The sequence below is a fragment of the Setaria viridis genome, chromosome 5 (genome assembly GCF_005286985.2).
Source record: "Setaria viridis chromosome 5, Setaria_viridis_v4.0, whole genome shotgun sequence".
In the NCBI taxonomy this organism is placed as follows: Eukaryota; Viridiplantae; Streptophyta; class Magnoliopsida; order Poales; family Poaceae; genus Setaria; species Setaria viridis.
The window spans coordinates 36,463,789-36,487,523 of record NC_048267.2 but is presented as its reverse complement, the minus strand read 5'-3'; the positions used below and the strand labels follow the sequence as shown (position 1 = coordinate 36,487,523).

General features: G+C 45.9%; 4 protein-coding genes and 1 non-coding gene across 14 annotated transcripts; 4 read left to right on the top strand and 1 right to left on the bottom strand.

Moving 5' to 3' along the window:
• Nucleotides 1–883: 883 nt before the first annotated feature.
• LOC117856859 (uncharacterized) lies at nt 884–5,090 on the top strand. The gene is made up of 3 exons (XM_034739290.2): nt 884–1,205; nt 2,424–2,693; nt 3,480–5,090. Exons 1-3 carry the CDS (start codon nt 1,059–1,061, stop codon nt 4,833–4,835), a joined length of 1,773 nt encoding a protein of 590 aa, XP_034595181.1. The 5' UTR covers nt 884–1,058; the 3' UTR covers nt 4,836–5,090.
• Nucleotides 5,091–5,428: 338 nt separating this feature from the next.
• LOC117856858 (callose synthase 11) lies at nt 5,429–14,158 on the top strand. 2 transcript variants are annotated; one of them, XM_034739289.2, is made up of 4 exons: nt 5,429–5,590; nt 5,677–5,781; nt 7,763–13,151; nt 13,788–14,158. In XM_034739289.2, the coding sequence occupies exon 3, from the start codon at nt 7,781–7,783 to the stop codon at nt 13,148–13,150; it is 5,370 nt and encodes a 1,789-aa protein (XP_034595180.1). In that variant the 5' UTR covers nt 5,429–5,590; nt 5,677–5,781; nt 7,763–7,780; the 3' UTR covers nt 13,151; nt 13,788–14,158. The 2 variants fall into 2 exon arrangements, with proteins under 2 accessions (XP_034595180.1, XP_034595179.1); XM_034739288.2 differs by lacking the exons at nt 5,429–5,590; nt 5,677–5,781 and adding an exon at nt 7,457–7,667.
• On the top strand, nt 10,779–10,859 carry LOC117859379 (small nucleolar RNA J33). Its single transcript, XR_004641177.1, has one exon. It is a non-coding gene; the product is annotated as a small nucleolar RNA J33 (small nucleolar RNA).
• Nucleotides 14,159–18,095: 3,937 nt separating the features above from the next.
• On the top strand, nt 18,096–20,504 carry LOC117857466 (uncharacterized protein At4g28440). The gene is made up of 2 exons (XM_034740126.2): nt 18,096–18,452; nt 20,035–20,504. Exons 1-2 carry the CDS (start codon nt 18,221–18,223, stop codon nt 20,223–20,225), a joined length of 423 nt encoding a protein of 140 aa, XP_034596017.1. The 5' UTR covers nt 18,096–18,220; the 3' UTR covers nt 20,226–20,504.
• A 498-nt stretch (nt 20,505–21,002) lies between these two features.
• On the bottom strand, nt 21,003–23,505 carry LOC117857464 (protein NUCLEAR FUSION DEFECTIVE 6, mitochondrial). Of its 9 annotated transcripts, none has more exons than XR_011898203.1 (5): nt 23,251–23,505; nt 23,010–23,137; nt 22,207–22,244; nt 21,636–21,708; nt 21,003–21,436 (listed from the first exon to the last, which is right to left on the bottom strand). XR_011898203.1 is itself a non-coding variant. In XM_034740122.2 (4 exons), the coding sequence occupies exons 1-3, from the start codon at nt 23,394–23,396 to the stop codon at nt 22,225–22,227; spliced, it is 294 nt and encodes a 97-aa protein (XP_034596013.1). In that variant the 5' UTR covers nt 23,397–23,505; the 3' UTR covers nt 21,003–21,436; nt 22,207–22,224. The 9 variants fall into 9 exon arrangements, 5 of the variants coding, with proteins under 5 accessions (XP_034596013.1, XP_034596014.1, XP_034596015.1 ...); XR_011898204.1 differs by having other exon boundaries at nt 21,003–21,256; XR_004640773.2 differs by lacking the exon at nt 22,207–22,244.
• Between the last annotated feature and the right edge of the window lie 230 nt (nt 23,506–23,735).

Genomic DNA, 23,735 nt, shown 5'->3' with positions numbered 1-23,735 from the left:
ACCGAGACATGTCAGATATGGAGACTACAGTGCATGACGGTGTGATCTACGTGGAGGACAAGAACTAGTCGAGGATTAGAAAACTACTTGTAGCAATTAGAGTATGACTCACTAGTTGAATCCGGCTAGTATTCTTATAAACAACCGACCTTGTAACCCTGCCCCTGGCAATATAGGGCGAGGTAGGAACCCCCTCTAAGACAAGTTCAATTAATACAATACAACCAATACACAAGACGTATAATATTATGCAATCTAGTGGTCCGAACCTGTCTAAATCGTGTGTTCAAGTTCACCTTCAAATTTTTGATATTAGCGAGCCTCACGCACTAAACACCGTGCATGGATCTAAACACCGACAGCTCGAGCCGCGGTTACTGCTCCGGCCGCCACAAGAGGCCGTGACGACAGCTGCTCCGCTCCCTCCCGCATGGCTGCGGTGGCTCCGACCACCACACACGTCGGCTGTGGTGAGCTCAAATTGTCACCACTTGCTCGACCCCGACGACGACAAACGGTGGCGGAGTGCTTCATGGGTACGGTCACATTTCCAGGCCGTAACCCACCCCTCCCGTTAGGATGAAATCGTTGGGAAAAGAACCTTCATTTCCCAATCCCTTTCCTCTTCATTTCCGTTTCCCTTGATCCGAACATGGGATAAGATATTCCTGTACCCTTATTTTTTCTTTCGCACCTCTCATTTCCATATATCCAAACGCCACCATAGGGAGAAGGCCTGCTGGGATCAGGCGCGGCCTGGTTGGTATTTCGGTCCAAATCTGTCATGTGTGCTAAAAAAAAGAAAAATAGGCCGCCGCCGGTTTAGAAAACTACCGAGCCCAGTCTTATCGCCTTTTGCTTAATTGACACTCCAATCCCCAGCGGCACAGGCCAAACCGCCCCAAGACGTCACCCTTCTTCACACTAATCTCTCTTCCTCCTCCTCACCTTCCTTCCCCTTTCTCTGCGAAACCACCACCCGAACCCCTCCCCTTTCCCTTCTCCTCCAAGCAAGCCGCCGCTCACCCCCGCCGGCCGGGCAAAACCCTAGCCCCGCGATGTCCGGCTCCGGCGACCCCTCGGGCCGCGGCTCCGGGGGCGGAGGCGGCTCCCGCAGCTTCGACTTCGGCGCCGACGACGTGCTCTGCTCCTACGACGACTTCGCTGCCACATCCGAGCCCAAGCGCCCCGATCCGGCCGATAAGGTGCCCATCCGCTCAGTTTCCTTGCTTCTCATCTGCTTTGATCCCTTTTGCGCGTACTAGTGTCCGCGCACGAAGCCTTGACCCAAGCGTGGGGGTTCGATTGTCGTTTGATGTTGTGGTGTCGTATTTCCCGTGAATCCGTTCGCTGGATTTGAAAATTAGCGAGAACAAATGGAGCTCACCTTTCCGATATTCATATGGAAGGTTTTGTGGGTTCTCATGTAATTACGCATGGCTTAGGTTTCTAACTCGATTATTATCCTCGATATTCTTACACGATTTTCATACTTTTATCTATTGTAATTCAGGCAAAATTGTTTTACTCTTTTTTTCTAGCAAGCTTTACATGGTACTCAAGCCCTATTGACTTGACCTATGTCTGTAAATAATGCAAACAGATAGTGAACTTCAGCTTCATGTTAGGTTTTAAAGGAGCTACTTTGTATATTATTGCTGTAGTGATAATGAGAGCCATGCTGTTTTAAACAGGAGCTGCTCTGCTATTTCCCTTCCCCGTACCGAAAAGTCCTACTGTCAAATATTTGTTGATGCTGGTCATGATTGTTTGGTTTACTTGACATATACTTCGAGTGCCTTGGGGTCTAGAAGACCAATACTTGTTGAGGAAATAAGTCTTTAAGTTTTAGAAACGTGACTGGGAAGATCTTTTATGAACGGTAGGTCCTAATAATACTACAAGGAGGGTACTTGGCTAGGGTCAGTGGACCCTAAACAGTGTGAACTGCATTATTTTTTCAAAGTTTTCATGTCATACTTATTTCTCAGACCCTACATATGGGTAGTTCTCTTAATGCTGGGTTGGATATTTTAAGGGAGAAGTTTAAAAATGTTGTAACAGGAATAACCCAATGTTGCTAACTTGCTATTATTATTGATGAACTAGGAAAGACCATCCCATAAGTCCTTACGAAACTTTGCACTTTAGAAGGTGGACTGGCTTAAATTTTAGGATGGTTCTTTGCTAAAGGGGTATTTCCATGGGATTGCCATAGTATCGCGTTCATACTGTCGTATTGAATGGTCCGGGTCGATTTCTTTGCATATAATGCACACAGCTCTAGTTTCTGGCTGGGTTGGTTGCCTGGCTCGATGGCTTTATACGTATTAGTGGGTTTTAATCCCATTTATCCTGTGCTGGTGATAAATATGCCTGCCTTGCATTCATTATTCTCAGTCCTCCCTGTACTTTTGCAACAGGATTTTCATGAAAGCAGATTGGGGCGACCGTTTGTGAAAGCTTATGAACAAGAAAGTTATAGCAAGGAGGATGTACTTTCTGCTGTTGAGAAATGCATGAAAAAGTATGCTGATAATTTGCTACGATCTCTTGAGGGAATCACTAGTCGGCTTTCACAATTGGAGATCTATTGCTATAAGCTTGAGAGGTCCATAGGTGAACTTCGAAGCGATGTGCTTCGTGATGTGACTGATCATAGGCTGAAGTCTCTTGAGAAGCATCTACATGAAGTAAGTAAATTAGTACTTCTGAGCAAGATTATATTTTAGACTAGATGATGATTCAACTATACTACCATATTGTCTGTCTGCATTATTATAAATCTAGTATCAATATAGTATTATAATCTAGTATCTAATGAAACTACACTGCATCTCTTGTTGATAGGCTGAACTTTTTATGTGGTATTTCTGTGAAGGCTTTTCAGCTCATATTGCTTTTATTTTTTTTAATAGTTACAACCATGATGTATAGTATAAGCAAATTACACATCATGACTACTCTTAAAATGACGTCATGCTACTATGCATACTTTAATTTAGAAAGCAATTTCACAAATGGTCTACAGCTGTTATGGTCTTATTGATGTGATCTGCATAGAAATGACACTGCAGGGTCAGTAATTATGATGGAGCAAGAATCCATAGGGTCAGCTTTCCTCTAGCAACCCATGCTCGTTACCTGTTGTACACTTCATTCTACTCTTGTTATGTCCCCTGGCTAAACCACGGTTGAGGGTGGTCCTCTGCATATAAATTGGTACATGTAGGCTGGAGCACACAAGTTGCAGCTGGTTCTGTCCTAATATATATCATGTTCTATTAATAAATTCCAACAAAACCTTATCGTATCCAAATTTGGAACAGGCTTTCCTTTTTTTTTGGTTGATCATTTAGTGTTTATTGTTCAATTCTTACATCTATGTTGTGTTTATGCATCGGATAGATCTTTGAGCATGCGATTTACATTTTCTCTATTTAAAAGTTCTCAACTCTATTGAAATTTAAATGATGCAGGTACACAGGTCTGTCCAAATTCTTAGGGACAAACAGGAGTTAGCTGAAGCTCAGAAGGAATTGGCCAAATTTCAACTTACACAAGATACATCTAAAAAGAAGGAAGATGCACCAACACCATCTATTCCTGAGCCCAAGAAGCTTGAAGAAAAGCCTGATACATCAGGCCAGCAATTGGCCCTTGTTTTGCCACATCAGGTGAACCAGACATCACTTGCACCTAGAGCTTCTGAAGCAGTCCAACAGTACAAGGATCTACCTGCGCAACAATCAGCCCCTGCCCCTCCTGTGCCACAGCAGGACCGCTATGTTCTTAGCCAAGCCATCGTCTACTACCCACAGCGCCAAGCTCCAGGTATCCAGGACACACAGGGGCAGCAATTGCAACCAGAGGTGCAGTACTTACCAGCACGACCCCCAGCTCAAGATGTTCCGGTCCATGCTTCATCTCAACCGCTTCAGGCTGGAAATCAAACGCAGCCGCAGTCTTACCCTCCTTACCAGCAGCAGTGGCACCAGCAATCCTCCAAGCCAACTCCTCCACCGGTGGCTCAGCCACAGCAGACTTTCTCGCAGACTTTTCCTCCACCTGCACAGCAGCCCCAGTTATCTAATGTGCAGCAGTTTCCTCCACAACCAGTGCAGCAGCCCCAATCTAGTTCTCAACAATACCCTCCACCATCAGTGCAACCACAGCAATCTAACCCACAGCTTCCTCCACAGGCAATGCAACCTCAGCACCCACCTGTGCAAACTCAGATGAGACCTCCTCAACCCCCACCGAATTACCCTCATTATCCACCCGAGCAGCCCTTGAACCCCGCCCCTGAAACTATGCCTGGCCATGTGGCTATGCAAGGGCAATACAACACTGCTGCTCCGTCAGGTGTGAGCCGATCTGAAGCACCATATTCATACGGAGGACCTGGCATTCCACCGTCTCAGCCACCGCCACAGCACAGCATGCAAAGGCACCAGCTCCCACCTTCAAGTCAGGGCTCCTATGGGCCACCTCCAAGCAAAGGGTCATATGCCGGTGGACCTGCACAATACGCACCACAGAGCAATCCGCAAGGCTACGGTGCAGGTTACGGCTACCTGCCCAGCGGCCCTCCAGCAGTCCAGACACCACAGATGCCCCCAGGTGGTGGTGGCATGAGCCATCCAGGGTCGCATATGATGCGTGGCCATCCCTATGGAGAAATGATCGAGAAGGCCATAACAATGGGATATCCTAGGGAGCAGGTGCTGAACGTGACCCAGAGGATGGCCGAGAGCGGGCAGCCGATGGATTTCAACACCCTGCTCGACAGGCTGAACGAAGCTGGGTCCGGAGCACCCCCTCGAGCGTGGTGAGTTTGGTCCCAGGTTCGGGCGTCGCCCCTTGGTCGTGTTCTATGACTTATGACCGTTATATCACGCAGCTAAATAAATACTCCGAATATATAGAGCTGATGCCGTGTACTACTTGTCTGTACGATGTACATATATAATCTGCGAGTTTCATGTAATTGTTGCGGCACACGTGTACTACGAACGTATCATGCCAGTTGGACCATTCAGACCATTCAGATCTATTCTGAAGCAAAATTATTGCCATGTATCTTGTCATTTTGTGGTGTGTGAAATGTCAGGTGATGATTCTCTACTGTTGCCCCTCTACTTAGAGATCGCCTGATGCTAAATTTTGTTTTCATGGAAGTTTGTTATCTGGTAAATTTGTTTTCACCTCAGTTTGTTATTCGCTGGATTATCGGCTCCGAGGTATCGTTCGATCAAATTATTCGTTTAAAGAAGATCTCCAGAAACAACCGGGTATGGGTCATATGATTTACATTTGTTTACACGTCAGCGAGCATGTGGAAGTACTGTGTGCATAGATTGGACTGTAGCGAGGGGAGGGGATTTGGAACTTTATAATTTCTCGTCTAGTCATACAAGAATTGCACGGCCCAACGGAGAAGAGCACAAAAGCATCTTGCTCCTCTCCGCGGCGAAACGTAAAACATCTCTAGTGACTGACTAGTGAGCGATAACCCGGGGCAAGGAGGCCAAGCGGCGAGCGCAACGCGAGGAAGCGGAGGAGGAAACCTAACGCCTGCTCGAGACGGGTACGTGAGTTCGTTTCAGTTCCGCTGCGAAATCTCCTCCCGCGCAGCCGTATACCCTCAGATTCCCATTTCTATCTCCAATTCAGCTGTAGAAAGGATCGAGCGGCAGGAACGCAGGCCGCGGGCTCGCAAAGAGAGACGAAGGCCAAATCTCCTCGCCGGAGCGGCGGAGGCGGCGGTCGAGTAGTCCGGTGAGAAACTGAGAATTATCTCATTTTGTCTGTTCAAGATTTTTTCCCCCTCTTTTTACCGTCGCCGTAGATCGTCAGCCCGAGGATTTCGTCCAGTTCCGAGGTTAGTTTTGGGTGGGGGAGGGGAGGAGCAGCAAGCAGAAGATCCGAGCGAGCTCAGTGGCAGTTCCGTGAATACGCCGCCGTCTGTCGCCATCGCACCCATCCGCTCGCCAAAACACCAAGCGGCGGGCCGAAGGCCAACGTGTTTATCCCAGGGATGTCGCCAGCTTTTGCTGCCGTGCCCGGCGTCGCTCTCCACCGGGCTCGACGACCTCTTTTCCCACTGACTATTGGGCCCGCGTTAGAATGTGCATCCCTTCCGTGCTTTCCGGGCCCGCGGCTCAGTCTCAGCCTAACTGTTAGTACACTTGCCGATCTAATCCGCATGCGCTGAGGAGTGGGCCCAAAAGCGTCAGTGGCGGGCGTGCCCGTTATATCTCACGGGGAAACGTCAAAGGGACACAGCGGGGGAGCGGATCAGCAGTGGAGGGGAGCGACGAGCGAGCGAGTCAAGTGGTCTGGTCGCAGCGGGTCCACCCACGAGCGGCGGTGCTTGGGCCCACCTGCCATTGTCCCATTCCCCGATCCGGCGGCTCGCCTGCCGCCTCTGTTCCGATTCGAGCAGAACCCCACCCCACCCGTCCTGGCGTCCTCTGCCTAGTGCGCTAGTGTTTGCGTATCTGCCTTGCGGCTGCGCGTCAGATTAGCAGGTAAGTGTTTGAAAATTGAAATTGATCACCCTCATCTAGTCATCTACGTCTACTTTTTATGTTGACAAATACAGTGATGTTTTTGCGCTTTCTGATTAGCTTTCTAGTGCCGCACAAAAAACTGACAGCGCACAAATGGCAAAGGCAGACAAAAAAGCTTGTAAGGAGCTTGAAACAGAAGGGACTAGCGAATTAGCCTCCGTAATGTCATGGAACAAGTGTCACGATGATAGGTCCCAAAAGAAAGCCGTTGTTATCGGTGATAGGTCATGAAGCTTCCGAGTCTTTGTGGTGCCGTCTCTCTTAAGTTTGATAGGATATACTAGTAAAATCGTTTTGGAATTCATTCAGTTTTTGTTCATTTTGGGTCCTAGGAACTCTTTTATTCAGCTGTGTTCACCACTTGGAAGCGGTAGAGTTTTGAAATTTATGATATGATAATCACGGTTCTGACGGCCACTATCATTTTTAATGGAGAACCAGGCACGTGAACGGCACGTAGCCAATTGTTTCTACTTGTAGAAAGTAGTAGTAAAAAAAAGTTGGGAGAATCTAATGCCAGATGGCTCCCAATATCAAAAGTTCTTGGTCTTTGTCACCCTTAATCAAAAGTTATCACGCCTGGATTCCCTTTTTACTGAAGTCAAGACCACTAACCACCCTACTTCTGCAGTGCTACTCACATAAATTCGCTCCAAATTTGCTAAAATTCGGCAGCACTTCCTCACCCTGATGAATTTCCAAACCCCAACACTTTTTACGCGCGCCGAATTACCAAATCAGAGGGAAGCACGAACATGACCCAGCACCAGAACATCCTCGAAAGGATTGGGAAACACTACCGGAACATACAGCGCACAGAAACACTAGCTCGGCGTCGCATCCCATATTCCCATGGCTGGTTAGAAACCCCAGAAGCAAAGCAAGCCAACCAAACCAAACCCCACGCCAGCCCACCCTCGCGGCCGGATCACACTTCACTCGAGTAGCACTCGACTCCGCCGTCTCCCCCTCCCTGAAAAAGCTGAAGCAAACAAACGCAAACGGCTCATCCCATCACATGATTACTCCCAATCCCACCTCACCCCCGCATCGCGTCATCGCAATCTCGTAGTCCTCCTCCCCCAATTCCCTGTACTGCTCCTCCTCCTGCCAATAATGGCTTGATTTCTCGGTTCGCGCTCGTCACCGAGGCGCTTGGCACTGACGCCTCTTCCCGTTTTTTGCAGCTTCGCGAGGCGTGAGGGATGAGCCTCCGCCGCAACCGCCGCTCCGCCGCCGCGGCGGCGGCGGCGGCGGTGGGAGGTGCGGGGTACCCGGAGCCGGCGGCGTACAACATCATCCCGATCCAGGACGTGGTGATGCACGGGGAGCACCCGTCGCTGCGGTTCCCGGAGGTGCGCGCGGCCGTGGAGGCGCTGGCGCACGCCGCGGACCTGCCGCCGCCGCCGCTCGCCCGCGACTGGGATGCCTTCCGCGCCGACCTCTTCGACTGGCTCGGCGCCACCTTCGGCTTCCAGCTCCACAACGTCCGCAACCAGCGGGAGCACCTCGTGCTTCTCCTCGCCAACGCGCAGCTCCGCGCCGGCGGGACCCTCCCCACCGACCACCCCGCCGACGTGCTGCACCACTCCGTCGCGCGCGGCATCCGGAAGAAGCTCCTCAAGAACTACAAGTCATGGTGCTCGTACCTTGGCAAGAGGCCGCACGTCTACGTGCCCAGCGGCGGCCGCCGGGTCCAGGGGGTCGGCCCTGACACGCGCCGCGACCTACTCTACACCGCTCTGTACCTCCTCATCTGGGGGGAGGCGGCCAATTTGAGGTTCATGCCCGAGTGCCTCTGCTACATCTTCCACTACATGGCACTCGACCTCAATCATGTCATCGACCAATCGGTTGATGTCGAGACAGGGCGGCCATCTATTCCTGCGGTGCACGGTGAGGATGCTTTCCTTGAGAAGGTCGTGACGCCGATTTATAATGTGCTCAAGGCCGAGGTGGAATTTAGCCGTAATGGGACCAAACCACACTCCGCCTGGAGGAATTATGATGATGTGAATGAGTACTTCTGGAGCCGCAGAGTTTTCAGGCGGCTCCAGTGGCCCCTGTCTCCGACCAGGAATTTTTTTATACCGCCAGGAAATTCTGGGCGTATTGGCAAGACTGGTTTTGTTGAGCAGAGGTCATTCTGGAATGTGTACCGCAGCTTTGATCGGGTTTGGGTGATGCTCATTCTGTTCTTTCAAGCAGCGATGATTGTTGCATGGGATGGTCGCAAGCCTTGGGATAGCCTTCGCTACCGTGACATCCAGGTCCGGGTGCTGTCTGTGTTCATCACCTGGGCTGCACTGCGCATTGTGCAGGCAGTGCTCGATGCAGGCACACAATACAGTCTTGTGAGGAGGGAGACTACATTGCTCGCTGTCCGGATGGTGCTCAAGGTGCTTGTTGCTGTTGGATGGACTATCACATTCACTGTGCTCTATGTTCGAATGTGGGATCAGAGGTGGCGTGATCGCAGGTGGTCTTTTGCTGCCGAAACCAGGGTGTTGAATTACCTTGAGGCAGCTGCTGTGTTTGTCATTCCGCAGGTGCTTGCTCTTGTGCTCTTCATCGTCCCATGGATTCGCAATCTCCTGGAGAAAACCAATTGGCGAATTCTATATGTTCTCACCTGGTGGTTCCAGACCCGAACATTTGTTGGACGTGGTGTGAGGGAGGGCCTCGTTGATAACATCAAATATAGCACATTCTGGGTGTGCCTTCTCACTGCTAAGTTTGTCTTCAGTTACTTTCTCCAGATTAAGCCGATGGTGGCACCCACAAAGACAATTCTCAGCCTCCATGACATCCGGCGTAACTGGTTTGAGTTTATGCCTCACACGGAGCGGATTGCTGTAATCTTGCTGTGGATTCCAGTTGTCCTTATTTATCTCATGGATATTCAGATATGGTATGCAGTCTTCTCATCACTTACGGGGGCACTTATTGGGCTATTCTCACATCTGGGGGAGATTCGCAGTGTTGAGCAACTGCGCTTGAGGTTCCAGTTCTTTGCCAGTGCAATGCAGTTCAATTTGATGCCAGAAGAGCACCTGGATGCTGTGCGTGGTGGCCTCCGAAGCAAGCTGTATGATGCTATCAATCGTCTGAAGCTGAGATATGGCTTTGGTCGGCCATATAGGAAGATTGAAGGTAATGAGGTCGAAGCTAAGAGGTTTGCCCTGATATGGAATGAGATTATTCAGACATTTAGAGAAGAGGACATCGTTAGTGACAAGGAAGTTGAGCTACTTGAGCTGCCACCGGTGGTGTGGAGAATTCGTGTGGTACGGTGGCCGTGCTTCCTGCTAAATAATGAGCTGCTTCTTGCTCTCAGTCAGGCAAAAGAGCTGGTAGCTGATGACAGGGCACACTGGACAAGGATATGTAACAATGAGTACAGGCGATGTGCTGTAATTGAAGCTTATGACAGTATACGTCACTTACTGCTGGAGATCATTGAGGAGAGAACTGTTGAGCACGTTATTGTCAGTCAGTTGTTCCTTGCATTTGATGATGCAATGAAGGATGGGAATTTTTCTGAACAATATAAGCTAGAACTGTTACCTGAAATCCATTCATATCTAATCACCTTAGTGGAACTGCTGCTGCAGGAGAGGAAGGATCAGACCAAGATAGTTAATACGTTGCAGACTCTTTATGTATTTGCAATTCATGATTTTCCAAAGAAAAAGAAGGGCATGGAACAGCTGAGGCAAGAGAGGCTAGCGCCATCAAGTCCACAGGAATCCAGTCTCCTCTTTGAGGATGTCATAAAATGCCCAAGCAATGATGATATTAGCTTCTATAAACAGGTGAGGCGCCTCCATACAATTCTCACATCCAGGGATTCTATGAACAATGTCCCAAAGAATCCTGAGGCTCAACGGCGTATAACTTTCTTCAGCAACTCTCTATTCATGAATATGCCTCGTGCTCCAACAGTTGAGAAGATGATGGCATTCAGTGTTTTAACCCCATACTACAATGAGGATGTGATGTACAACAGGGACCAGCTTCGTCGCGAGAATGAAGATGGTGTCTCAATTTTGTTTTATCTCCAAAAGATCTATGAAGATGATTGGGGGAACTTCTTAGAACGTATGCGGAGGGAGGGAATGACTGATGATGATGAGATTTGGACTGTAAAATATCAGGAGCTCCGACTTTGGGCCTCATATAGAGGCCAGACCTTAGCACGGACTGTTAGGGGAATGATGTACTACCACAGGGCTCTGAAGATGCTTGCTTTTCTTGATACTGCCTCCGAGGTAGACATTACAGAGGGGACAAAACATCTTGCATCCTTTGGTTCAGTTAGGCATGAGAATGACATGTATCCCATGAATGGTGGTTTGCAGCGGCGACCACAAAGGAGGTTAGACAGAGGAACCAGTACTGTAAGCCAATTGTTTAAAGGGCAGGAAGATGGTGCTGCTCTCATGAAGTACACCTATGTGCTCGCTTGCCAGATATATGGAAACCAGAAAATTGCTAGAGATCAACGTGCTGAAGATATTTTGAATCTCATGAAGAAAAATGAGGCACTCCGAGTTGCTTATGTTGATGAGGTCCATCACCAGGGCTATACTCAATACTATTCTGTCCTGGTGAAGTTTGACCAGGGTTTACAGAGGGAGGTTGAGATATACCGGATTAGATTACCGGGTCCACTTAAGCTTGGGGAAGGAAAACCTGAAAACCAGAATCATGCTATTATATTCACAAGAGGTGATGCAGTTCAAACAATTGACATGAACCAGGATAATTACTTTGAGGAGGCCCTTAAAATGCGTAACCTGTTAGAGCAGTACGATTATTATCATGGGAGCAGAAAACCAACACTTCTGGGAGTTCGGGAACATGTTTTCACTGGATCTGTCTCTTCACTTGCTTGGTTCATGTCTGCACAGGAGACAAGCTTTGTTACCCTTGGCCAGCGGGTCCTAGCTAATCCATTGAAGGTTCGGATGCATTATGGGCATCCTGATGTATTTGACCGCCTTTGGTTTTTGACTCGGGGTGGCTTAAGTAAGGCATCAAGAGTGATCAATATCAGCGAGGACATATTCGCTGGTTTCAACTGTACCCTGCGTGGTGGCAATGTTAGTCACCATGAGTATATTCAGGTTGGTAAGGGTCGTGATGTTGGCCTCAATCAGATATCAATGTTTGAAGCAAAGGTTTCCAGTGGCAATGGTGAGCAGACCCTTAGTAGGGATGTCTACAGGCTTGGTCATAGACTGGACTTCTTCCGGATGCTCTCTGTGTTTTATACAACAGTAGGGTTCTACTTCAACACAATGCTGGTGGTCTTGACAGTTTACACATTTGTTTGGGGACGATTGTATCTAGCTCTCAGTGGTCTTGAGGCTGGTATTCAGGGTAGTGCTAATTCAACCAACAACAAAGCCCTGGGTACTGTGCTTAATCAGCAATTCATCATACAGATTGGCCTCTTCACTGCCTTGCCAATGATTATAGAAAACTCTCTTGAACAAGGTTTCCTACCTGCTATCTGGGATTTTTTCACAATGCAAATGAATTTTTCATCTCTGTTCTACACATTTTCCATGGGAACTAAGAGCCATTACTATGGCCGGACAATACTTCACGGTGGGGCAAAGTACCGTGCTACTGGTCGTGGTTTTGTTGTGCAACACAAGAGTTTTGCTGAAAATTACAGGCTTTATGCTAGGAGCCACTTTATAAAGGCAATAGAACTTGGAATAATATTGACTGTGTATGCTGCTCACAGTGTTATTGCCAGGAATACACTTGTTTACATAGTCATGAATATATCTAGCTGGTTTCTGGTGGTATCATGGATTATGGCTCCATTTGCTTTTAACCCATTGGGTTTTGATTGGTTGAAAACAGTGTATGATTTTGATGATTTCATGAACTGGATCTGGTATCCTGGTAGTCTCTTTTCTAAGCCTGATCAGAGCTGGGAAGTGTGGTGGTTTGAGGAGCAAGATCATCTACGGACCACTGGTCTTTGGGGGAAGATTTTGGAAATACTGTTGGATCTCAGGTACTTCTTTTTCCAGTATGGAGTTGTATACCAGCTGAAGATAGCAAATGATAGCAGAAGTATTGCTGTTTATCTGCTTTCCTGGATATGTGTGGCTGTGATTTTTGGTGTATTTGTCCTAATGTCCTATACTCGAGACAAGTATGCTGCAAAGCAGCACCTTTACTACCGGGTTGTCCAAACTGCGGTCATCATTCTGGCGGTGCTAGTGCTGATACTATTTCTGAAGTTCACAAAATTTGAAATTGTTGACATCTTCACTAGTCTTTTGGCATTTATTCCTACTGGTTGGGGCTTGATTTCAATTGCTCAAGTGATTCGGCCATTCATTGAATCCACTGTAGTGTGGAACAGTGTTATTTCTGTGGCACGTCTATATGAGATACTGCTTGGGGTGTTCGTTATGGCGCCAGTTGCGTTGCTGTCCTGGTTGCCGGGATTTCAAGAAATGCAGACAAGGGTACTTTTCAATGAAGGATTCAGCAGGGGCCTCCAGATATCTCGCATTCTTACTGGCAAAAAAGCGAATACAGCTTGAGGTACTTCACATTCACAATAAACTTAATGACTTGCCTGGTCTCTTCACATTTTACAGAGTAATCGTGAATTTGTAGATTAATTCAGTAATTTGCATGTATCACTGTGGTGCATTGTTGAGCATGAGTGAAATTGTTCAAGTGACCTGACCTCTAATGTTTTACACCTCACTGTTTGTTATATACTTTGCTCATAGTTAATGTAACCTTTCAATGCATTTATGAGTGAACAAGTCAGTAGTCCCTTCTGTTTGATTTATTAATCAGTCTGCATTGCAATACTACTACTAGCTCCAGATAGCACAATAGCCAACTAAAGCTCAATAGTGCCTTGATGTAATAATTTAAAATGGAACGTAAGCCGAACTAAATCCAAGATCGATGTAAGCCCAGCAGCCAACTAAAGCTGGATAGTGCTTCCATTTGACAAATTGGAATGGCATCCAAAACCTAAACAAACTCTGTCTTATGATGGCCGCAATAGTAGTAGAATAGGTAGAATATTACTCTGTAGCATATGGAAAATAACCATGCTGATAACATGTCTTAATCTCGCTATACTGGCAATTGGAAATACCATAACGTATCCTTTTAGTTTCAGATGTGCAGTTGCTGAGTACTGACTGTTTCCCTCAACAGGTTTCTAACCGGATTGTTGCGGACTTGCGGTGTAGCAGTGCTCCATCTCCTATGTACAGCTTCCCAGTTGAATGTGGAAGGGCTTTCTGCTTTACTGATATAGCTATTGAACTCCTTTGTTAGCTTTAGCTATCTAGTTTAGGTGTCCAGATTTGCGCTTTAGGCAATGTAGGTCTTCATTTTTTTTGTACATTGGTAGAGCTAGTTGTGTGTAGCTGATTCTGTTGCTGCGCCACCGGTGAGCTCTGGTGAATTATCTGTTGGCCTCGCTAGATGGTTCCATCTTTTGTGCCAGAAAATGGTGTGTGGATGATAATGCTCGGCTGAAGGTATAAAAGGTTGCTGGAAGGAATTTTCCTGGAGGTGGCTAATCTGATGAGCGGCCCATTTGTGTCTGAAGAAACCGGTGTCAAATTTACACGCATCTTATTTGTCGTCCCGATACAACGTGTGTTACTGGTGCTCGTTTCGGCCCCCGGGTCTGCAGTTTCTAATTCTCCGCTGCAAGCCAAAGGTGCCACACCCATAGCAGGCGTGTGCCGGCCACTGCTGACTGCTGTGTGCTGCTGTGCACTGCGCGCGCTCCATCACCAGGCCCGGTTGCCGCACAGGTGGCTCGGCCAAAACGGGCCATGGAAGCCAAGGAAAGCCGACGATGGTGGTGGTGATGGACGCACGCGAGATGAGCGGCGGCGAGGAGACGCTGCTGAGCACCGAGTGAGAAATTGGGTGAAAAACACTTGAACTGTTCGCGTGCTCGGTGTCAAATTTAAAAAGCGTGTAAATTGAGTGTTAAATTCTAAAAGACGTGCAAACGGGACCCGGATATTAAAATCTCTCTGAATGGAAGTGCCTACATAGGTAGCTGCCGCCTAGTTTGAATAAACGAAGAAGCTCTCATATAGTTTCTCTATTCTCCGACCATCCGACAAAGGTAAATGCAAAAGGGGAAAACGCAACGTCTATATAGGCCTGCATTATGACATTGTGTTAGCTTCATTTCTTCTAGGAATGGCGTACTACTAGGGCCACTAATTTGCAAGCGCCCATTGGGATGTTTCCCAACAGGTCTTCTCTATATTTCCTTTTTTTCACTTAGCATGCGAACAGTTTCTCTATGGTCGTGGTCCTCGTACCCAGCCTCTCACATTTCAAATTACAAATATATATATAAACAAAAGTTTAAATTTGTACACACAAATTTTAAATTATATACAAAACACAATTTAAATAACAAATTTATACAAAAATTTTCATAAGACACATTTGTAAATCGAAACATCGTAGAAACAAAATTTCGTATAAAAATAATAAATTTGGAAAACAAAAGTTCGGGAACAAAAATTAGAAAAAAGCAAAAAAAAGGGAGGAATAGGAAAAAAAAATTCAACAAGCAAAAGAGTTTGAGAATTCATAACAAAATTTATAAAAAAAAGGAGAAAAGGTAAATTCGGAAAGCAAACTTTCGAAACAAAAACTGAAATAGGTACTGCTCAACCTATACCATTGCCTCTCTATGAATAAATAATTTCCTAGCTAACTATTTAAGAAGTATTAATCACAAGCAAAGGCCTAGCTAGCTAAAAAGAAAATATAATTTTGAAAACATAAGGGAAAGGGGATGAGGGACGGGGGAGGGGAAGAGGAATACACACCATCGGTGCTCGCCGGTGCGGGCCGCCATGCCTTCACCCTTGAATCCCTGTAGCAGGGAGCCTCCACTGCCACATCTCTTTCACCAAGGCCGATGCCCCGCCTTTGGTTCCACCAACCTGCACCAGTGGGGACTTGGATCTCATCCGCCAAGGGTATTGTTTTGCCTCAACTCTATTACAGCATGGTGACACATGAATGAGGAGGGGGAAAGGGTTCGACGGCAGCCCCTACTGAGCATGCTATCACTCGCTATTGTCACTCCCTCAAACTGGATCCGCGCAACTACCCAAGATCCATTGTATAGAGATGAAGTGGAGAAAATGAGAAAGGGAGAAAGTCAATGTGAAAGGGAAATAAAGGAGAAGATAAGGGTTCTTAATGGGACCCGGCACACAGCACAGGACCGGTCAAAAATAAAAATTAAAAATAAAATTTTCGAAACATAAGGGGAGAAAGAAAGCACGCGGTTGGTGCTTACAAGTGGGGCCACGAAGCCAGGAGATGAGGTGCCAAACATGGGGACACCACGCCTTCCACCGTGGATCCCTACGCTGGAGAACCATCGCGAACGAAGCTTCCAACACCGCCACATCTCCAGCGTTGAGGTTGATGCTCTGCTAGGATGCACAGATGGCATCACACATCTCCTCCGCCAAGGGCGGTGCACCGCCTATGTTGCACTAGCCCGCACGGTGAGGCTTGAATGAGAGCTTGAATGAGGAAGAAGAAAGGGAATGACAACGGCCTCTCGCTGACCTCATCTGGAGCCCGTGTGGCTCCCGTCGACGCTCCCCCACGCTGGATCTGCACAACTGCCTAGGATTCCCCATTTGTGCAAATTGAATAGAAAAAATGGGACAAGGAGAGAAAGAAGATGAGGGTTTGAAATGAGGTCCACATGTACAAATAGCCAAACAACTACCTAGGATGGGAGTGGGACTAATCAACAGTGCATCGACCGCTTTCAGCCGATGATGGTAAAATTAGTTTTCCGTATGCTACTTTTACTTGAGACTAACGTTTTTGTTAGCCGGCTTCGATGGTGTAATATGCTGCCCCGTGCTTAGTGAGCTCCTATATCGTAGCTGCTAGAGCCTCCTGTCCTCGTCGAGGAATTGAGGGGTGAGCGCAAAGGTAGCCTGTTCTCTGTGGTTCACAATACATCGTACTAGGCTATCACCTGTGCCTACATATGCGCTAGGTTTTACATAAGTGGTTCACAACAGGGACTCCCAACTATGCGCCAGTTCTAAGTCTGAGAGAAAACATATATGGAAGACCCATAAACTTTTGAGTCGATATAGAACAAGCACATGTTTCTTCTAAGAGAAAACAAGGCTGCAAGTGTCGTTTCCTTGCACTGTCTAAGTGTAGGTGCAAATTAAATTAATACTTACATGAGAAGATATAATACGATGCTTTTGTAGTGACCATCCAAAACCAAACGTTCGACCTGTGTAGCTTGCCATGAGTCGAATCAAGCCTTTTGGAGCAAGCAAATTTTACAGGAGGGAGGAAGAACTGAACTCAAGGTTGAAAATTGATTCATCCGTATCATGCGCATGCGCTGAGGAGGAGGGTGCAACATTTTTATTATCTTGGGAGTGATTTTTATTACAGGTAGGAAGGTTCATCAGGGGGTTGGGGGCGCTCCAGCCCCCCCCCCCCCCCCCCCACACACACACACCTAGCTGCTAGACAAGGGAGCCCCCCTCAACCTCCCTTGATTTTTTTTCTATCATGGATGGAGGTTTTCTACTGTCTAAAGGTAGAAGAAGGTATCCAAGAAGCAACGAAGAGCTGGAAAATAAGAGGCATGCAGCCATCGAATCATTGCGAGCCATTGCCTACCCATGCCCTTTTCCAATTCGGTGCAATCTCCTCCAGTATGGTGTGTGTGCGCGCGGCAGCAGCGCGAAGTACGATGATTGACACTTCCCTCACAACAACGCATATTGTTCAATTAAAAAACAATACTTATTGTTCAGCCTCCCCTATTATCTAATCTTGAATCCGCCCCTGACGGCTGAGGCCCGTACCTTTATTCATTAGAGGTTCTATTTATACAAAATATAGCATGTTTTTTCCTCATTACATCAACTCTTTGAGTGGTTTGGTATTTGTAGCCATGGTTTTAAAATTACACGTATGGCTTATATCTTATTCGTTGGATGTTCAATTTATGCAAAGTCTAATATGGCTATCTTTTCTTTATTAGGTCGACTCTCTGAGAGAATGTTGCCACTCGTGTGAACTTAGCAACTTTTAAGATGTAGGTGAATCATAGCTCGTAGCTTTTTATTTTAAGGGATATATGATCAACAACGGCTCGTCTCCGGAATAAAAAAATGTTATTTGTCGTGTACTATCAAAGGCTTTTTTTTCACAAGATTTAACAGTTTTAGAATAACGGAAAAAAATACTCCTTTTGCATTTAAATCTAAACAAAGCATCTAGAAGAGAACTTTCTCATCACGCAATGCTGGTAGTAGTCTATTGGCATATATGGCTAAGATAAGACCGTATTCCCCAATGATAAAAGCTTTTTAAAAGTTTTGCGGAAAGGAAGAGAGTGATAAAATAAGCCCATCTGTCCTATTGGCTCTTGGTAATGATAACGCCCGATTTAACAACTCCGCCGCATCGTTACTGGACTGCCGATCGACCCCTCCCGGCCTCTATTAAATCCTCCCCCATCTAGGGTTTGGCCACCGCCGCTCCTTAACCCCGCGTCCTCTAATCCGATTGTTATCTCTATCCTTCATCCGGTCATCCCCATGGCCACGGCGGCGGCGAAGCGGAAGCCGGTGTTCGTCAAGGTGGACCAGCTCAAGCCCGGCACGACCGGCCACACTCTCGTCGCCAAGGTGCTCAGCTCCAAGACCGTCCTCCAGAAGGGCCGCCCAGGCGCACCCGCCGCCGGCCCGGCGGCGCGGCCCACCAGGATCGCCGAGTGCCTCATCGGCGACGAGACCGGCTGCATCCTCTTCACCGCCCGCAACGAGCAGGGTACGATCCCCCCCTCTGTTCGTGTAGTAATCTGTTCTTTTTTATTTGGTGTCATGCGATTTGACTTGACTTGTGAGCAATCCTTCGCCTTTATTTTCTTCGAAACTAGTGCCCTCTTCCTCTGCGTGTAGAAAAGGAAGAAATAAATCAATCAAATTACGAGAAGCTTCATAAAGCGCTTCGAGTTAAACTTCCATTCGTCCATATTTCTTGAAAAAGTATCTCGTGTTTTTCATTTCCATTCCCACAAGAAAAAATACTGTAATTCACATTTCGAACAGGCATGGATACAGCATCTATAGGATAACTTCCATCTTGAGAGTTCTTTTTGAGTTCCGTATGATATCCGCGATCTCTCTTGATCTGTAACTCGGAATGGCATGCTTACTGTTAGCGCCCGATACATATACTACTTTTGAATACGATAGAATCTATGTTACTGTGTCACACCGTTTCTTAGCACTGCAAAAACTTCAGTCTAGTACTCTTGTATGATATAATCTGTAATAGTTCTGTGCTATATGCTCACAGTTTTATCTCCGTTTCGTTATAATCAGTAATGCAATCATCTGAAACTGTATTGTGAGGGTGTCAAGTTTGATCTTAAGGAATAATTACCTCTATCTAATCCCAAATGTTATGGGCATCTAGGATTTTTCTTAGTCAAACGTAAAATCAATCTACATATATTATCAAAATATAAGTACTGTCTTCCCACAGCTTTGGCCATCATGATAAGCATATGAATTGACAACATAAGATTAATGTTACAAAAATTCATGATGAAAAACACTTACATAATTTACAAGTACTTTCTACATGAATAATTAATATTGATATATGTATTTGAAAATATTTTTAGTTTGAAATCTTGTCAATGTGGACATATATTTGGGATTAGAGGGATTGTGATAAATTGAACCTTGAAGGTGTTGATGTGCTGTAAAAAAAATTAGTTTCATAAATGCAGCATCCGCATGGATGTTTCTTTGTATTTTTCTTCCGTATAACAATAAAAGTGCAACTTATCTATTCCCTAATGGCGACTCTGTCTGCTGCAAGACTCCTGTTTCTCTAAGGTTGTATGTGGTCTTGGTTTTCTCGTGCTATAATATACATTATGTTCTAATTTCACTAAAGATTAAAGAAACACCCCCTTGTTGAATGCTATGAGCTACCCACATTCACCCTGCCTCACCTATCAATCAGATTTCTATGTAAGCATACCGGTACAAGTTCGTAAGTATGTTGTCTCGAGCTGCTTAGAATATTATTACATCATTCTGGACATCTTACTAAAGTGCTCTCTAATCTCAACATGTGATTTTCATTCTGTCTATTGGACTTCATGACATATTTAGTTTTGTGTCCGTCGTGAGAATAACATAAATGAGAAATGAATGTACTTTGCATGCTTACACGTGTATTTATAAGTTTTAGCTAAACTTTGCAGATCCTCAGCTGACATGCATTAGAACTCAAATACTAACAGCTTATCGTATTCAACTATGATTGTTATTATGTCTGGCATGAACGCACAAATATGTGGGGTGATATCTAACAAGAGTACGCCTTTTTACAGTTGATCTGTTGAAGCCTGAAAGCACTGTTATTATCCGCAATGCAAAGATTGATATGTTCAAAGGCTCAATGAGGCTTGCTGTGGACAAATGGGGCCGCATCGAAGTCACTGAACCGGCAAGCTTCAATGTGAAGGAGGACAACAACCTCTCACTTGTGGAGTATGAGCTTGTCAATGTTGCTGAAGAGTGAAGGTCTTGTTGATCGCATTCGTTAACCAGACCGCCTGCTAGTAAAAAAAATCTACTTGTTGAATCAAGAATGAGAATTTGGGAAGATGAAGGAGCTTATGATAGATTGGAGCTGTTGGGTCGAACTAGTGCAAGTTCCTCGTTATCATGCATTTATGTCTATCAATGGATATTAGTTGCTGCAGCGTTGTGGTTGCATGAACAAACGTGCCGTGCTGAGCAGTTAATACGCTAGTGGTTCTTGAGCTCTCCGGAATGGATTGATGCGTGTGAGGGGAAATTTGGTTTTGCATTATAAATTTTCTATTTCAAATACTGTGCTATGATCGTGTGCCCACATACGTCAGCTGGGTGCGTTTTTAACTTGTTAACGAGGTTGCAGACGTTGTGAGCGAATATTTAGTTCGAGGGGTGCTCGGCTACTCGCTTACTGCTCCAGCCTCAGTAGCTAACTTGGTACTAGTATGATGATTTGGCAGACTTTAGAAAACATGATTGAAGGCAGCCCAAAAGTGAAATGTGTATTTTTTTTTCCTCTTATATATAAAAAAAATGAAAGATAAGATTTGAGGCAGCCCAAACACGAATGCACCAGCTAAAATTTGACAGCTTTCGGTAGAGAGCCGTCCAATGGCCGGTTACGTGCGCCAGCGTACCAATCTGCGTTTCTATTCTACAGCTCCACATCCTGAAACCAGTGGTTCAGATAATTTGCATCCCTAACTTGAGAAGCTACAGCAGCAGTTGAATGTACTATATTCAGAGTAAACCACACAAATCAGCAGAAACTTCATGTTAAATTTATTCATTCCATATCTGCGTGATCAAGCAAATCGTCAAGACCAAAATCTATTAGACACCCGCCAAAGAATCTCAGGAACATTTCTGTAAACGTTTATACAAACTGGAATCCCAGAGCACAAAACATGTTAACTGAGACGCCCAACAAGTACTTTAAACTCATGAGGTGGTAGTCCATAATCCAGACCAGCTACCATCACTGCAGGGCTCCAATAACGACAAATCATCCATCTACAAATAGAAACACAATAACCTGAGCTCCAGCTCTTAACTCACATCATAAAAGTTAACAGCAATAAAAGCTACTTCTGCTGTCTATTTATCATGGACAAAACCAAGGTAACAGAGATGGCAAATAAAAGCATGGGCTAGTCTTCATCCAAGATGACCTCCATCGCACTAATCACAGGCCTATAGAGATATACAATAAAGTCAAGAAAACAAATACCGTACAAAGATAAACATATTTTATTGAGGCTAATAGCCTAGTTATTCACTATTTCTATCAAATCCAACTGGCACAGAGGGCATCTTGTAAGCACATGGAATATTAATAGAACATTGTAATAAACATATGGTATCATTGATGTTTCTTAAAATCAGGCCAGACCTGTAGATCTGAGGTGAAGGGAAAATAATCTGCTAGGTTCCACCTAGATATTGTCACACGTCATCATTGCCAGCTGGGCCAATACAAAAGAATCAGTCTCCTTTTTTAACTCAAATTTGTAATTAATGATGATGTTACATTCAAATTTAGAAACATTTTTCTTTAAGTTAAATTCATGAACAGTTCAACTTCAACAAAACCACAGGCTTATCCACATTTGCAAAAGAAATCCCTCACATGCCAAAACATCAATAACAGATTGCCCAAAATGACACTAGGCATACAAATTGTGGCACAAGAGCTCATAGGCCAAATCATTTTGCAAGGATACAAGGAACAGTAAAAAAAGACCTAGCTCAATGCATCACAAGACTTCAGAGGGTTTTTTTTCCAATATTGCGCTGCATGTTTACATATTAATGTAAATGTGTGCACGATACAAGAATTTAGACGCAATTCCATAAAATAAAGATGACAAGCTCTTCTTTCCACAAATCATTCCGACGCACAAACTAGTGATGGAACCTAGCCATCAACAGTTATTAGTGATGGAATCTTTAAAGCTATTCACCTTTTGGGCCCCTGAAGTTCATCTAGTTTCACCTTGACCTACAACAAGGGCCACGCGGAAATATAAGATTGATTTCAACATGAAAACTTTATTATCATATTTCAATTTTGAAATAGAAAATGTGTACGGGTTTCTATGACGGTTATGAGATGAGGACTTGAGGAGCACTAGGAACTGCATGAGTGCCACATTATCCTACCCATGTTCATATAGAAATGTTAAACCATTCATCTAACTAGAAAAATAGGCTATCTTGGGTAATACGTGTTATATAGGGAAAACATGAAAAATATCTAAAGGAATTTAAACCAAGGGCTACAAACAGATTTGAAACTTGTTGGTTCTATCAGGTGATCTGATGTAAGCAATGTATTTACAGTGTTTAGGACAATAGGTTTTTAGGACATCTTATAAAGGATCAAATATTGTTTTGCGCAGAACTACGATACTATGGGTTGTCTAGTCATAGCAATGTGAACTCATATTCATTCAGACCGAATCAAATCCTTGACACAGGAGTAGAAGAATTTGGTTGATGTTCCACAGCAGGACCTTGAATGTAGTCTGTTCGTTTTGATACACAAAATTAACTTCCTTGCTGCTGAAAACAGCATGCTTATGTACCAATATTACCCCAAACAGAAATCAAATTCTTATCACTACTTGAAATGGCCTGAAAAGTCATGCCTATGTATTTTAGTTTTCCAATGACTTGCGAGTAGCGACAAACAGATTTGCTTCATAGTTGTAACTAATCTACTAGCATTAAACAAGGTAGTGACATTGAGACCAGGGCGAATCACCTTCCGAGAGCCAGCCGAATCCCTTGCAAGCCGGGGCGGCGAGAAGCGACGTCATGAGCGCCGAAGCCGTGGCGCTGTGCATGGGCATCAGGGACTCCAGGCACACGCTGCTCATCTCCACCGGCGACCTATGGACCGAAACCAAAAGGCATCAGGAAAGAAATCACCCGGAAATAGCAAAATGGGGGGCACAAAACGACGACGGCTCCACGGACCCAACAAGACCTAAGATCGCGCGTACCTTAGGAGGACGCGGGGGGCGGAGGCGGGCATCCGCCTCGGCAGCGGAGCCGGCCCGGCACGCGAGGCGGCTCTGGCCGCCGCGCTGCGCAGCGACGAGGGCGCGCTGGATCGGAGGAAGGATCTCGCGGCGGCGGCAGCGGCCATTTCGGCGGCTGGTGCGGTGTTCTGCTCTTGCTCTCTGGTGGTGGCGAGGCGCGGCAGGAGAGGAGAAAGATGCCAATAAACCCTACCACCGTGGTGGGCCGGGAGAGGCCGCGGTGGAGCTCTCGTACGTAGATCTCTCTCTCTCTCTCTCTCTCTCTCTCTCTCTCTCTCTCTCTCTCCCCTGCACGAAACTGGGCCGGTCTTTTCTGCATGGGCTACACGAGCAATGGCCCATACCGCGGACGGGGCTGGCCTGGCGCTTCGGCCGGCCGGGTTGTTGTTTCTGTCTGGTTTCTTCGGACGATCCCGTGAGATTTCTGGGTTTTCTTTAGTTCAAAA